The sequence below is a fragment of the Sorex fumeus genome, unplaced genomic scaffold, assembly GCF_029834395.1.
Source record: "Sorex fumeus unplaced genomic scaffold, SorFum_2.1 ptg000044l, whole genome shotgun sequence".
NCBI lineage: Eukaryota > Metazoa > Chordata > Mammalia > Eulipotyphla > Soricidae > Sorex > Sorex fumeus.
The window spans coordinates 9,586,207-9,603,187 of record NW_026606101.1 but is presented as its reverse complement, the minus strand read 5'-3'; the positions used below and the strand labels follow the sequence as shown (position 1 = coordinate 9,603,187).

The window sequence follows — 16,981 nt, the reverse complement described above, 5'->3', positions numbered from 1 at the left end:
ACATGGCCGACCCGAGTTCGATTCCTCCGCCCCTCTCGGAGAGCCCGGCAAGCTACCGAGAGTATTCGATATGCCAGACACAGTAACAACAAAGTCTCCAATGGAGACGTTACTGGGCCCGCTCGAGCAAATCGACGATCAACGGGAGGGCCTTTACCTTTACCTTTATATTAAAAAAATTTTTTTTCTGGATTACAGCTGGTAGTGCTCAGGGGACCATATGCAGTGCTAGAGATCAAAGTGGGGTGAGCATATACAAGGCAACTATCTTCAGGCCCTGTATTCTATGTTCTCTGGCCCATTTAGATTCCAAATAAATATTCTGTTTTGATTTTTGAACCATACCTGGTGAAGCTCATGGGTTCTTTGCACAGGAACTCACGGACAGAAAACCCACTAAGTCCACATATTTAAGTTCATCACATTAAGAATATATTGCAAAAGTTCTTATTTTATAGAAATTATTAAAATTATGATTTTAGTTTTTCCCTATTTGAAATACTAAGAACATTTTGAACACAAACATCTTAAAGCTTTATTTTCACATGTCGGGACCTGTCCAGAGGCTTCAGAAATAACTGCCCCATATAATCAAGCTTCCGCAGGCGTATTATACAAAGTGTCTCCCAGGTTACTTAACCCTCCTTGAAAACATCTTACAACCCCTTCTGCTGAACTTCTGAGTAAATTATCCCTGGGATGTCCCCCTTTCTTATTAATTATAAAATGTGACCCAGCTCTGATTGCCCCCTCTAGCTAGAATCTTTTCCTGATACCCTAAGTAGAAGTAAACTCCAGTTTTTTAATTTCTCTAGGCCCTTCCCTAAGGCCACCTTGACATGGTACTAAGAAGAAAACTTCATAGCCAGGTAAGCCTGGCTTTAAATCTTTCCCCTCATTATGCTGTTAGTTGTAATCTGGTGTAAATAAGTTGATCTTTTCTTTTAGGGCCACACCAGGCAGTGCTCAGGGCTTACTCCTGCCTCTGCACTCAGGGGTCACTCCTGAACTGCAGACTTGCAGGACCATATGGGGTTTCAGGGATTGAACCTGGGTTGGTGCGTGCAAGGAAAGCGTCCTACTATGATAAAGTATAATCTAAATTAATGAAGGAAAAATAGACTACGGAGTTTGAAATATCCACAATGATGAAAATATATGATATAGGCAGTATACATAGGGAACAATCACCTACATCTGGGTCAAAGCGACAGTACAACACTACTCCACTCATTCTGCAGTCAAATGCCAGAAGTTAGAGATGCTGACACAGCTGACAGCTGTAGGGGTCCTGTAACACAGCCCACCCATGCCAATCCAGACCTGTCAAGAGTCCTCAGATGTTCAACAGGCCACCGATACCACCCTGGAAACCCTCTCTGACTTTTGGGCCATAATATTAAGAGGCCCTAAAACTCACGAGCCACTCTGCTGTGTGCCCTGCTTTACAGAGTGCACGTGTTTCTTTCAAGTAAACCCTTGCTCTGCTCCAACTCTTTACCCCATCTGTCTAAATTCTTTGTTGACGATAGCAAGAACTTGAAAAGACACGCCTCCCACTCCTCCCCGACCCCCTAATCCCTCCCCCTCCCCCATGGTTCTGTTTGACATAAGTTCTGCGACAGTTGCTGGGCCAGCTGTGGCTGTGCACAGGGGCTATTCCTGGTTCTGTGCTCTGGAGTGCCCCCTGGTGTTTCTTAGGGGACCAATCTCTGGCAGGGCTGAGGATTCTCTATTGAGCCCAAGTTGTCTTGTTTTTAAGAAGAGGTGCTGGAAAACAGTCTAATGAGGCTACTGGTGACAGGGGCTGGTTGCCAGGAGCAAGCAACCATGCGATTAGAGGGCTGACTGAGACTGTGAGTCCTATCCGGAACCTAAGAGGAGGTGGAGCTCAAGCTCCACTGCTGACGGCTCAGAGTCAATGATTTAATCAATCATGCCTGATCAACGAGTTTTATCAATCAATGAAAACCTAAATGGTGGCACTACAGAGACAGAACAGATGTAAGGTATTTGCCTTACATTAGTCCAGTGGTGGTTCAATCCCCAGCAATCAAAATGTTGCTGTGACCCAGCCAGGAGTGACCAATGAACAGGTGGAACAGAGTGGTGGAATGGAGGTGACTCTGGGAGCACACTGTGTTCCGAGAACACTCTGGAAAGGGCATGAAAGCTCTTTCCAGGTAGTTTGCCTGAAGCATTTTTTCCTCACCTGCCTGTTTCTGATATGTTTATGAGCATAAAATATCCATGTTATTATTCTAGGTTGTTTTTATAATAAATGAATAATCCATTTAGTTAAACATTTTGCTGAAGGGGACGTCACTGCCTGTCCCTGGGCGGAGAGGGGAGGTGACACCGGCAGAAGAGAAGGACAGAATGAGAGCCCCGCGGATCTCCCGGGCACTGGTTCGTGGCTTCAGCAACAGCACCTGAAACCGCTTCTAGAACAGAGTGGCAGAGAAACAGAAACTCTTCCAGGAGGACAATGACCTTGAAAGGTTCATGCACTTGAAAGGCAGGGGCATCGACAGCCTCCTATACCGACTGCCCATGCTGCTGTGCACTGGGGGTACTGCCCACTGCCTTGGCTGGGCCTCCGTCCCCCACAAGAGTGAGTGAGTGAGAACCAGGAGCCTGCAGGAGCCGAGGACAAAATGAGCCCGTGTGCAGGCCCCACCCGGCATGGAGGAGGCCCTGATTCCACCGCCAGCACCCCAAAAATAAATCAATGTGCTGGCCCCTCAGGGGAAAAAAATTGCTGTATTCTGTAGTGGCAGGAAATTATTTAACCTAAGAAGGCAGTATTGGTATTCTGAAATTACAGTCAGTGAGTCAGCCACACAGGTGACAACCTGGTCTTCTGGCTGGGCATGGGGAATGGAAAGAAGGGTGGAAGTAGTCTTTTGGGACTGATTCCTCTGGCTGGGATCAGATGCTACCTTGAGGTAGTGTAAGCACTGACATGAAATGCAGCATACTCAGTTGGCGCCTGAGAACTGTTTGGATTACGGGAAAAAAGTATTAAGACTTAGTGTCATAATCATTATTACACAACTATTTTTACCTCTGCAAAGAGGACTGTGTGGTCCCACCTCCCACACAGCTACTGTCCAAAAAGCGTCACCTCCTCTCTCCACCTCAGTTACTTCAGGAGTAAAGTGAGGACTGAACTAGATCATCTCTGCCTTCTGGTAGCAGGAACATTTCATGTTTTCTTTTTGTGCTAAATTTCTCTGAAGACGACTTCTGTGAAGACTTTCCCAGAGCTCTACAGATACTTGTGGGCATGTGATGTTGTCAAACATTAACAGATGGCATGCAGTTTAAAGGGAACAGGTGGGGGGCAAGGCATAATAGCCTTCTCTCATCTTTCCAAGTGCCAAGAGTCATGTGGCACTGAGTTTATACCTCTCTGCCAAAACTGGCCTTTGCTAGGCACATATGGCTCACAATGCACTGGACGTGTTACCTGCTAGGATGAGGTAAATTCAAAGGTATCACTTTTTCCTGAGGTAAGTAAAAGTTCAGTATGCAAACCAATAAATGTAGATTTCCTGGGTGAAATAAGTACTTACCTGCCCAAAGTGATGAGCCAAAATAATGTCCACAACATTGGTTGTCAAGCCTGAGAGCTGGGGGGGGGAAAAAAAAAAGGGTTCTCTATCAAAGGAGTAAGCACATAAAAAAACCCCTGCCAAGCTGTCCACTTAAGATTATGATACTTGGTTGAAGGAGAGAGCTGGAGTACATACTTTACATGCAGGAGTGAACTCTAGCACTGAGTGGTGTCACGCTTCACCAAACAAAAACAGTACTCAGCATTGCACATTTTCATGAGACAGTGGTTTTATGAGGCATGAGAATAAGAGAGTCACTGAAAATAAATTGCCTTGCCAATTATAGCCAGCTTAAGCTATAAGAAAAGATGAAACCCTAGAGTTCACTGTAACCTGAATAGAACTGGATGGCATTATGTTAAAAGAACTCCAAAGGAGAACCAATACCTTACGATCTCCACTCATCAGTGACAGTGATGAATGAAATGAATGAAACAAGGGAATAGATAATATATAATGATGACAAACTCTTGGCCTTTGGTTACAAACGGAAATCACACGGGGAAGTAGGTGAGCAGAAAGGAAGAGGATTATAAAGTGCATAAGGGAGGCTGGAGAGATAGCACAGCAGGGAAGGCACTTGCCTGGGTTCAATTCACAGCACCACATACAGTCCCCCTGAGCACTACAAAAGAGTAATCCCAGAGTACTACTAAGTGTAGCCAAAAAACCAAAAGAAAAACAAACAGCTCGTTGACTATGAGATGAGGAGATAGTTCAAAGGGTTGGTGAAACAAAGCACTAGCAGAAGTAAGCCCCACCAAATGCCAAGGCCAGGAACAGCCCGAAGCACCTAAGTGTACTGGGTGTGGAACAAAACCAAACCAAACAAATTCCCAAACAAACTCGTGACAATTTGCTACTTCATTCCTGCCTATTATCCTATTATTTCTATGCTTACACTAGATTTATGACTACTATAAACTGACTCAGAACCATTCCCAAGCCATTGGATGAAAAATTTTCTTTTGGGGGGGGGCTCGGGGGATTGGGCCACACCCAGTGAAACTCAGGGGTTATTTCTGGCTCTGTACACAAGAATTACTTCTGATGATGCTCGAAGGACCATATGGGATGCCAGGGATCAAACCTGGGTCTGACGCATGCCAGGCAAGTGCCCTACCCACTGAACTATGGCTCTGGCTTAGAGAAATTTTTCTTTGTTGTTGTTTTGGGGTCACACCTGTGGTTCCCAGTGGCTATTCCTAGAGATGCACCAGGCACTATGCAGAGTGTATGTGTGTTTGTGTTTGTGCGCGCAGTGTGTGTGTGAAAGAATCTGAGGCTCGGCAAAAAAATATACTTCAGTTCTCTGAGCCATCTCTCTGGCCCCAAGACAAAAGCAATTAAAAAAGAAAATTCTTCCAGTTTTCTGCTATCTTTATTTCAGGGAGTGGGAGGAAGTAACTATGTTTACAGAATGTTCTTGCATTTTGAACATTTTTCTCCTAATTTTCCCCACTTCAAAACAATGCATATCACACTCTGATGTACAGCAATCTGTGTAAATCTGAAGACTATTAGTTTACTTTTAGAAGACTTCCAACTCAAATAATGTTGATTTCCTTCCAGCCTTCTTCCTTAGTTTTTTAATTTTTAAATGGTGCCAGCTATTAAACCCTGAGCCTCACACATGCAAGGCAGATACTCTAAGGCACATCTTTGAGTTATGCTCAATTTCTTACTCTCTCTGTTATTTTTTTGTGGGAGGGGTTGGGATCACATCAAATGGTGCTCAGGGATTGTCCTCAGCTGTATTTGAGGGTCCAGACAGTGCTAGGGATCTCTGTGTATGAGGCAAATGCTTTTAACTCCTGTACTCTTATCTTAATCTAGTCCTTTTATATTTAATTCTACCCCTGACTTAATCAGAGGTGAAATACTGAGTTGAAAGTAGGGAAGAAGGGGAAGGAAGAGGATGAGATCCCTGGGAATGTGTCGAAGAACATTTAGTCCCAGAAAGATTAAAGATGTAGCTCAGTCACAGAGCACATACTCGACCTGTGTGTGGCCCTCTCACAAAAAAAAAAAAAAAATCAAGAAGAATGAAGTCTAAGATGCACTGAAGTCTTCTCATAGGTCAGCAGAGAATGACACACTATAAGTGAACATTGAACAATAACTGTCAGTATAGTGGGTAGGGCGTTTGCCTTGCATGAGGCCAACCCAGGTTCGATTCCCAGCATCCCATATGGTCCCCTGAGCACTGCCAGGAGTGATTCCTGAGTGCAGAGCCAGGAGTAACCCCTGTGCATCGCTGGGTAACCACGGAACCACGGTCCTCCCGTTGTTCATCGATTTTCTCGAGCGGGCCCAGTAACGTCTCCATCATGAGACTTGTTGTTACTGTGTTTGGCATATCGAATACATCACGGGTAGCTTGCCAGGCTCTGCTGTGGGTAGCTTGCTGGACCCAAAAAACAAAAAAACAAAAACAAACAAAAAACAACTGTCAAACAGAGCCAGGAGTAGTTCTTGAGTACTGATGACTGTTGCCCCCAAAATACCCTCCTCCCCACAGATGATAATTGCTGTTATTTTGGGGGGAGAGAGTGTACTCCAGGCATTACATGTGGGGCTGGCCATTAAGGAGCTGAGGTAGCTGAACCTGGAGCCAAGCACACACTCCAGCCCTCTAAGCATCTCCCTGGCCTCCACAAGGTCATTCTTAAGGGTTTTTTTTTTTTTAAAAGAGGCTGGGGGTGAGGAGGCAGAGGTCACACCTGGTAGTGTTTTGTTTTTTTTTCAGTGCCACAGCCTCACATACACAAGGCAGGTGCTCTACCACAGAGCCACATCCTCAGTATTATGAATTTTCTTTTTTTTTGTGGGGAGGGAAGGGATGAGTTACATCTGCTGGTGCTCAGGGACTACTTCCCAGCTAAATGTTTGGGGGTTGCTTCTGGAGGTACTTGGGGGCCCTAAGATATTAGGAATTGAACATCGGCCTCCTGCATGGGAAGCATATATATTAGTTATTTGAACTATCTCCCTAACCCTAAGTCAGTTTTGTTTTCTTTTGTTAATCCTCACCTGGCAATGTTCAGGAGCTAAGACCTAGCTCTGTGTTCAGAAGTGACCCCTTGTAGTATGTGTGGATCAAGGCAGCCTTACTTGTAGTAGTTTTCTTACCCATCTGTCACTGTCACTGTCACTGTCCTCCCATTGTTCATCGATTTGCTCGAGCGGGCCCAGTAACATTGTGAGACTTGTTACTGTGTTTGGCATACTGAATACGTCACAGGGAGCTTGCCAGGCTTTGCCGTGTGGTTGAGATACTTCCGGTAGCTTGTTGGGCTCTCCCACCTAAGACTTTTTAAACATGAGAATCTGGGGGCCAGGAGAGATAGTTCAACAAGCTGAGCACCTATTTTTGTATGTTGGAGGCAAATGGCATGTGAAACCAGGAGTAACCCCTGAGCACCTCCAGGAGTGAATGCCAAACAAAGATCCAGAAATAGCCCTGAAAGCATTACCAGATGCTGCCCAAATGACAACAAAAATTCCCCTGCATTTCTTTTCTTTCTTTCCTTTTTTTTGGGGGGGGTTATAACTGGTGGTGCTCAGGGGTTATTCCTGGTTCTGCACTCAGGAATCACTCCTGGCCATACTCGGGGGACCAGGGATCAAACCCAGGTCAGCCGCGTACAAGGCAAGTGCCCTATCCACTGGGCTATCCCTGTATTTATTTATTTATTTATTTAATTTATTTTTGCTTTTTGGGTCACACCCGGTGATGCACAGGGGTTACTCCTGGCTCTGCGCTCAGGAATTACCCCTGGCAGTGCTCAGGGGACCATATGGGATGCTGGGAATTGAACCCAGGTCTGCTGTGTGGAAGGCAAATGCCCTACCCGCTGTGCTATTGCTCCAGCCCCTCCCTGCATTTTTTTAAATAACCAAGAATATACTTAGGTTACTTAAAGAAAGTTATAAAGTATCCTATTCTGAAGCTGTAGAACAATTCTGTTATTCCATATTTTTGGCACTCATGTAGTTTTCTGTATTTTTTACTTAATAAACAACGCTTTATTAATTTATTTATTCAGAGACTATAAAAACCAGATCCCGGAACCGCGTGGCCGCTAATGCATTCGCGGCCGCGCGACATCTTATTATGACATCTTATTATCTCATTCTTACTTTGGACAAACTGGCAGGTTACCGAATGTAGCCTGCCCACAGGGCAGAGTCTGGCAAACTCCCCTTGGCGTACCCAATATGCCACATACCAGTAACAATGATGGGTCTCATTCTCCTAAAGAGCCTTGAATATAATCTCAGGGCTAGGATGAAGGAGACGTTACTGGGGCCTGCTCGAGGCAATCGACAAATAACAGGATGATTTGTGATTTGTGACATACACAGTAAGTACTAAATGGGGTTTCATTAAAAAAATTACAAAAATAAGGAACTGTGGAATAATGCGGGTGAGCTTATAACACTGGCGGAGAAATTGATTTAGAAGCTTGGCAACTCTAAAACTGAAACAATTACTTTAAGAGTAAGGGCTGGAATGATAGCACAGCGGGTAGGGCGTTTGCCTTGCACATGGCCAAGCCGGGTTCGATTCCCAGCATCCCATAAGGTCCCCTGAGCACCACCAGAAGTAATTCCTGAGTGCATGAGCCAGGAGTGACCCCTGTGCATCGCCAGGTGTGACCCCAAAACAAAAACAACAACAAAAAGAGTATTGCCAACTATAGTACCTCTTACCAATAAAAAAATTTTTTTAAATACATATCCCTCTACCTAAACCTTTCAAAGTATCACTAATTATCCTTCAGTTTTTACATCTCAAATTGCTAAATGCCATGATTAAGTGTTATTACAGATTTTGATGTAATACAACTGGTGGTGTTACTCTGGATCACCAAACCAACAATGTTTATTCTAATACTCTCCAATGAGTATTAGAAAAAAACATTAAGCTTGAAAGTACTTAGAAGTAGACAATTGTTTAAAAATTAAGATTACTGGGACCAGAGAGATAGCATAGGGGTTAAGGTGCATAACTTACATGTAGTCAATTCTAGTTTGCTTCCTGGTACCACATGGTTCCAGGAACATGTCTGGGTAGAGCCCTGTCTCCTAAGCACCCGTGGGTGGTTCAGGTGATCCTTTGCACTGCCCAGGCCCGAACGGCATCACATCCTTGGGCCCTTGCATTGAATTACCGGCCAAATTAGGTAGAAAATGCCAGAACTGTGGACCCCCTCAAATGAATATACTTATATTAGGAATCTTTTAATAAGCAGTGAGAGCTCAGTTCTTTTTTTTGTTTTTCTTTTTTCTTAAGGCCACACCTGGTAGTTAGTGCTCAGTGTTTAGGGATCAACCACTGCTGGAAAGCTCAAGGGAGACAATGGGGTGACAGGGATCAAATCAGAGCCATACATCTTGCCTGCTGTACTATCACTCCAGTCCCCAAAGCTCAGGTTTCTTAGTTTCTGTTTTCCTGTGCTGGAATTGAGTTCAGATCTCATGTCTACAAAATACGTACTTTTCTGCTAAGGCACACTATTGGCCAGGGCTCAGAATGCGTCTAGAGAGTTTTCATCATCACTCGTCTAATCTAAACTCCAGAGTTTGGGGTCTGGAGAGAGACAGTACAGCTGTTAAGACACTTGCCGTGGTTCAATCCGTGGTACTGTATATGGTGCCCAGCACCACCAGGAGTGACCCCTGGGCATAGAGCCAGAAACAGCCCCCTGAGCACGGCCAGGTGTGGCCCCAAAACTAAACTAATAAACCCCACAATTTAAGATTAAACAACATACAAATAACATTTGTTTTTCTGCAGGGAAAATGTTGCAAAACTGCTTCCTTTCCAACCTAAAAACATTGAGCTATTATTTAGCATCAGTGAGTTCAATGCAAATGAGACACCATGTAATGCTTTTTTCTCTATTCCCTCCCTCTTTTCATTTATTATTGTAATCATTTATACTTGTGAGACCCTAAACATTCAAGTTTTCTATCTCCTTGGGGAGAGATTTTGGCTTTTCATTTTTGGGCTACACCAGTGGTGCTCAAGAGCTACTCTGGGTTCAGTCCCTGGGGGTCACTTCTAGAGGTGCTAAGGAGACTACAGGATGCTGGAGATCAAACTGAGGTTTCTTGCATGCCAAGCCTTTGTTTTAGTCTGATGAACTTTCTCTGACCCTTTAAATATGGATTTTAGATAGTATCTAAATATGGATTTAGATACTTCTCCATCTGGGAGAAGTAGTTAATGTATTGAACAAAAAAAATTCATAAGCCTAATTATGTAAAGAATCCTTGCAGAGTAATAAGAAAAAAAATCAAGGGCCGAAAAGACAGTACAACGGGTAGGATGCTGCCTTGTATGCAGATCTAGGTTTAATCCTTGGCATCCCATATGATCCCCAGTACATGCTAGGAATAATGCCTGCTGGCTGTGGCCCAAAAACCAAAAGGAAAAAAAGAAATCAATAATCTGATTTTTAAAAATGGGGGTCATTTTCAAATGACTTGAAAGAAAAGTCATTTCCAAGAGGATATTCAAATGATCAACAAGTTATAGAAAATGTGAGTCATGTGATAGGTCCTTAAAATCCTGCACAAGGACAGCTTAAATTTTTAAAGATTTTATGATTAAAAACGGTCTCGTAATCATTTTTGTGATGAATACCATATAAAGAAAACTAATATTACAAGTAAACAATAAAACCCCCTAATGTAACAAATGAAACTGCTCATCTTTCATGGACTAGGGAGTAGAACACATATATGCCTAGCATGTGTGAGCCTTTGAGTTTAACCCTCAACATACTGCTCCTGAGTACTGCTGGATGTGACCTCTGTAGAAAACAACAACAACAAATTGTTCATTTTTAGAGCGCTTGAGATTATTAAACACTGCTGAGGATGCAAAAATGAATGGAACTTTTAAGTTGGCGTCTTTGGAATACTGGCAATATTTAACTAAAGCTTAACATTTTGATGTCCTATGACTTAAGCAGTTCCACTTCTAGGTCTGGACCCGAGACACAAATGTGTATGTGGGAGTCATGAGATGAATCAAGTTGTAGAGCACTTGCCTAGCATATGCAGACCTTGAGTTAGATCCTTGGTAATTCACGGATCTGCTGGTTGTGGCCCAAAAACCAAATGGAAAAACAGAAATCTGGCTGTGGCCCTGGTGACTCCTAGCACTGCCAGATGTAACCCACATGGTCCAATGACCTCAGTACCACTGACCTAATGCCAGGTGTGTCTCTGATGGGAGCAGTCCCCAAAGAAGAAGAGGAAAGAGGAGCAGGGACATGGCACACTGGTAAGAATGCATGCCCTGCATGAGTGAGAGAAGTCTGATCTCAGGGCACCAAAAACATTTTGGGTCACACCTGGCAATTCTCAGGGGTTACTCCTGGCTCTGCACTCAGAAATTACCGCTGGCAGTGCTCAGGGAACCATATGGGATGTTGGGAATTGAACTTGGGTCGGCCGCGTGCAAGGCAAACGCCCTACCCGCTGTGCTATTGCTCCAGCCCCTCCCTGCATTTTTTTAAATAACCAAGAATATACTTAGGTTACTTAAAGAAAGTTATAAAGTATCCTATTCTGAAGCTGTAGAACAATTCTGTTATTCCATATTTTTGGCACTCATGTAGTTTTCTGTATTTTTTACTTAATAAACAACGCTTTATTAATTTATTTATTCAGAGACTATAAAAACCAGATCCCGGAACCGCGTGGCCGCTAATGCATTCGCGGCCGCGCGACATCTTATTATGACATCTTATTATCTCATTCTTACTTTGGACAAACTGGCAGGTTACCGAATGTAGCCTGCCCACAGGGCAGAGTCTGGCAAACTCCCCTTGGCGTACCCAATATGCCACATACCAGTAACAATGATGGGTCTCATTCTCCTAAAGAGCCTTGAATATAATCTCAGGGCTAGGATGAAGGAGACGTTACTGGGGCCTGCTCGAGGCAATCGACAAATAACAGGATGATTTGTGATTTGTGACATACACAGTAAGTACTAAATGGGGTTTCATTAAAAAAATTACAAAAATAAGGAACTGTGGAATAATGCGGGTGAGCTTATAACACTGGCGGAGAAATTGATTTAGAAGCTTGGCAACTCTAAAACTGAAACAATTACTTTAAGAGTAAGGGCTGGAATGATAGCACAGCGGGTAGGGCGTTTGCCTTGCACATGGCCAAGCCGGGTTCGATTCCCAGCATCCCATAAGGTCCCCTGAGCACCACCAGAAGTAATTCCTGAGTGCATGAGCCAGGAGTGACCCCTGTGCATCGCCAGGTGTGACCCCAAAACAAAAACAACAACAAAAAGAGTATTGCCAACTATAGTACCTCTTACCAATAAAAAAATTTTTTTAAATACATATCCCTCTACCTAAACCTTTCAAAGTATCACTAATTATCCTTCAGTTTTTACATCTCAAATTGCTAAATGCCATGATTAAGTGTTATTACAGATTTTGATGTAATACAACTGGTGGTGTTACTCTGGATCACCAAACCAACAATGTTTATTCTAATACTCTCCAATGAGTATTAGAAAAAAACATTAAGCTTGAAAGTACTTAGAAGTAGACAATTGTTTAAAAATTAAGATTACTGGGACCAGAGAGATAGCATAGGGGTTAAGGTGCATAACTTACATGTAGTCAATTCTAGTTTGCTTCCTGGTACCACATGGTTCCAGGAACATGTCTGGGTAGAGCCCTGTCTCCTAAGCACCCGTGGGTGGTTCAGGTGATCCTTTGCACTGCCCAGGCCCGAACGGCATCACATCCTTGGGCCCTTGCATTGAATTACCGGCCAAATTAGGTAGAAAATGCCAGAACTGTGGACCCCCTCAAATGAATATACTTATATTAGGAATCTTTTAATAAGCAGTGAGAGCTCAGTTCTTTTTTTTGTTTTTCTTTTTTCTTAAGGCCACACCTGGTAGTTAGTGCTCAGTGTTTAGGGATCAACCACTGCTGGAAAGCTCAAGGGAGACAATGGGGTGACAGGGATCAAATCAGAGCCATACATCTTGCCTGCTGTACTATCACTCCAGTCCCCAAAGCTCAGGTTTCTTAGTTTCTGTTTTCCTGTGCTGGAATTGAGTTCAGATCTCATGTCTACAAAATACGTACTTTTCTGCTAAGGCACACTATTGGCCAGGGCTCAGAATGCGTCTAGAGAGTTTTCATCATCACTCGTCTAATCTAAACTCCAGAGTTTGGGGTCTGGAGAGAGACAGTACAGCTGTTAAGACACTTGCCGTGGTTCAATCCGTGGTACTGTATATGGTGCCCAGCACCACCAGGAGTGACCCCTGGGCATAGAGCCAGAAACAGCCCCCTGAGCACGGCCAGGTGTGGCCCCAAAACTAAACTAATAAACCCCACAATTTAAGATTAAACAACATACAAATAACATTTGTTTTTCTGCAGGGAAAATGTTGCAAAACTGCTTCCTTTCCAACCTAAAAACATTGAGCTATTATTTAGCATCAGTGAGTTCAATGCAAATGAGACACCATGTAATGCTTTTTTCTCTATTCCCTCCCTCTTTTCATTTATTATTGTAATCATTTATACTTGTGAGACCCTAAACATTCAAGTTTTCTATCTCCTTGGGGAGAGATTTTGGCTTTTCATTTTTGGGCTACACCAGTGGTGCTCAAGAGCTACTCTGGGTTCAGTCCCTGGGGGTCACTTCTAGAGGTGCTAAGGAGACTACAGGATGCTGGAGATCAAACTGAGGTTTCTTGCATGCCAAGCCTTTGTTTTAGTCTGATGAACTTTCTCTGACCCTTTAAATATGGATTTTAGATAGTATCTAAATATGGATTTAGATACTTCTCCATCTGGGAGAAGTAGTTAATGTATTGAACAAAAAAAATTCATAAGCCTAATTATGTAAAGAATCCTTGCAGAGTAATAAGAAAAAAAATCAAGGGCCGAAAAGACAGTACAACGGGTAGGATGCTGCCTTGTATGCAGATCTAGGTTTAATCCTTGGCATCCCATATGATCCCCAGTACATGCTAGGAATAATGCCTGCTGGCTGTGGCCCAAAAACCAAAAGGAAAAAAAGAAATCAATAATCTGATTTTTAAAAATGGGGGTCATTTTCAAATGACTTGAAAGAAAAGTCATTTCCAAGAGGATATTCAAATGATCAACAAGTTATAGAAAATGTGAGTCATGTGATAGGTCCTTAAAATCCTGCACAAGGACAGCTTAAATTTTTAAAGATTTTATGATTAAAAACGGTCTCGTAATCATTTTTGTGATGAATACCATATAAAGAAAACTAATATTACAAGTAAACAATAAAACCCCCTAATGTAACAAATGAAACTGCTCATCTTTCATGGACTAGGGAGTAGAACACATATATGCCTAGCATGTGTGAGCCTTTGAGTTTAACCCTCAACATACTGCTCCTGAGTACTGCTGGATGTGACCTCTGTAGAAAACAACAACAACAAATTGTTCATTTTTAGAGCGCTTGAGATTATTAAACACTGCTGAGGATGCAAAAATGAATGGAACTTTTAAGTTGGCGTCTTTGGAATACTGGCAATATTTAACTAAAGCTTAACATTTTGATGTCCTATGACTTAAGCAGTTCCACTTCTAGGTCTGGACCCGAGACACAAATGTGTATGTGGGAGTCATGAGATGAATCAAGTTGTAGAGCACTTGCCTAGCATATGCAGACCTTGAGTTAGATCCTTGGTAATTCACGGATCTGCTGGTTGTGGCCCAAAAACCAAATGGAAAAACAGAAATCTGGCTGTGGCCCTGGTGACTCCTAGCACTGCCAGATGTAACCCACATGGTCCAATGACCTCAGTACCACTGACCTAATGCCAGGTGTGTCTCTGATGGGAGCAGTCCCCAAAGAAGAAGAGGAAAGAGGAGCAGGGACATGGCACACTGGTAAGAATGCATGCCCTGCATGAGTGAGAGAAGTCTGATCTCAGGGCACCAAAAACATTTTGGGTCACACCTGGCAATTCTCAGGGGTTACTCCTGGCTCTGCACTCAGAAATTACTGCTGGCAGTGCTTGGGGAACCATATGGGATGTTGGGAATTGAACTTGGGTCGGCCGCGTGCAAGGCAAACGCCCTACCCGCTGTGCTATTGCTCCAGTCCCTAATTAATAATAATTTAAAAAAAAGAGGTTCAAGAGATATTCAAAAGGTTTGAACACATACCAGGCATGTCTGTTTGACCATATGTTCGGCACACATTTCCCTAAGTACCACCAGATGTAGCCCTGTTGACCCCCAGCATCACCATGCTTGCTCAAAGCAGAGCCAAGTATGACACAATACTGGGAATGGATCCCTGATCTGAGCACTGCTTGGGAGCCCTAAGTCCTCACCCCCAAAGAAAACAGGGAGGCCAGAACAATAGTACAGTGGGTAGGGCATTTGCCTTGAAGGTGGCCAACTCCGGTTTGATCCCTGGTATCCGATATGGTCCCCTGATCACTGCCAGGAATGAGTGCAGAGTCAGGAGTAAATTCTGAGTACTGTGGGTATGGCCCCAACCCCAAAATAACAACAAAAAGAAAACTGTGCTGTCTACTGAAAAAGATGTAAAACAATGTGCACTGGAGTTTTGTTTACAATAAACAAGATAACTTATTTTGTGTACATATACAATAGACCAATAAAAACCAATCTAAAAGGGCTATTACTACAGACAACACAAATAAGAATCAAAATGATAAAAGAAACTAGAAATTAAAGAATACATATCTGGGGAGGAAATATAGGAATACTGGCAGAAGAAGCTGACCCTGGTAGTGGGACTGATACTGAAAACTATATGCCTAAAACTCAACTATCAATAGCTTTGCAAATCACAGTTCTTTAATTACATAAAAATGTTTTAAAAAGAGCACACATCCCATTATTCCTATTTCATGAAGTTTAAGATTAGAAATAACCAATCTACAGCAAAGTCAGAGTAACAGCTAGTTCTGGGAAGGAGAAGACTAGAAAAATGCAAAGGCTGAAGAGACAGCTCAACTGGCTGGCTGGCAGGCATACTGGAGTCCAGGGTACAGTCTACACAGCTGGGACTTCCTGGTTCTCCACTTGCTGAGTGGGAATAGATTCCAGCAAAGCCAGATGTTGTCCCAAAATAAAGAAGAGAAAAAAGAAAAGAAAAGAAAAGAAGAGAAAAGAAAAGACACAAAGGAAATTCTCAGTGCTGAACAGACTCAACATTTTGATTAATGGTAACTTATATGGTGTATAGATAGATAGACAGACATTCAGCAAGTAGTATACTTAATACATCTGTCCTTTTCTGTATATACCTCAACAAAAAAACAGGGAAGCCATTTTGAGAAGAGAACAGGATGAGGGCCAATGGACACCCTCTGGAGCTTACTTTGGAAGCAGCCCAGTCAATCCAGCCTTTAGCGCAAGGGTCGACGTTGATGAGCACAAGGCCTTCCACAAGCTCTGGATGATTGAGCTGAAACAGAAGCAAGAGACAATTTAGCTTGACAGTTCTACTCTGAAGGTACTACTAAAAAATATCTGCAGCATGGTTATTCTTATGCCTTAACACCTCAGGTCTGAAATATTCAGATACCAGGGATGATATTTTGAAAGACAGTTCTATACATTTGACTTAGCACGTGGAAAATGAGCTTATAAAACTGCTACCAAATAATCCTGCTGAAAAAAAAATCTAGTGGAGGAATCACGTGTCAGTCTAGAACAGAGAAAGGAAGCTGGCATCCCTGTAGCTGTTTGCCTCCAGGGAGGGTCTTTCCTATAGGGAAGGTGCCCTGGCAGAGGAGCTGGAGAGCTTTGACTGGGTTCTTTACTCTCATCCCTTCATCTTAATAGGGGCTTCTCAAACTTTGTTTTGTTTTCCTGAAAGCCTATGAACAGGTCATACTGTCCTCAGAGGACTGTGATCATCCAGGAGGCATTCAGAAAAAAAGTCTCTTAAATAAAAATAGGAACATTTATTTATTTATCTATTTTTAAAATAGCATTTGTGTTAACTAAAAACTAGCTTACTTTTTCTTTGTGTAACATAGCACTGATTATATTCACTGTATAAAATTTTATAAGTAGAAAAAATATGTACAAAACAAAACACCTTGGACAGGAATGACAGTATAGCTAGTAGGACTCTTGCTCTGAATGCAGATGACCCAGGTTTGATTCCTAGCACCACATATGGTCTCTTGAGCCCTACCAGGAATAAATCCTGAGTGCAGAGTCAGGAGTAAGCCCTGAGCACTGATAGGTATGACCCAAAAACTAAAAATAAAAACTCATTATTTTACCATAAAACATCAATCACTGTTAATATTCTTATATATT

The 16,981-nt window shown here is 42.8% G+C and overlaps 1 protein-coding gene across 2 annotated transcripts in view; it reads right to left on the bottom strand.

Moving 5' to 3' along the window:
* The window catches only part of NDRG3 (NDRG family member 3), an 86,792-nt gene that overhangs the window by 17,642 nt on the left and 52,169 nt on the right, over positions 1–16,981 (bottom strand). For both annotated transcript variants that reach the window (XM_056121486.1, XM_056121487.1), the window contains exons 8-9: positions 16,029–16,115; positions 3,579–3,635 (exon numbers count right to left, since the gene is read on the bottom strand). In XM_056121486.1, the coding sequence (XP_055977461.1) occupies positions 3,579–3,635; positions 16,029–16,115 (144 nt within the window). The remainder of the gene's footprint in view (positions 1–3,578; positions 3,636–16,028; positions 16,116–16,981) is intronic.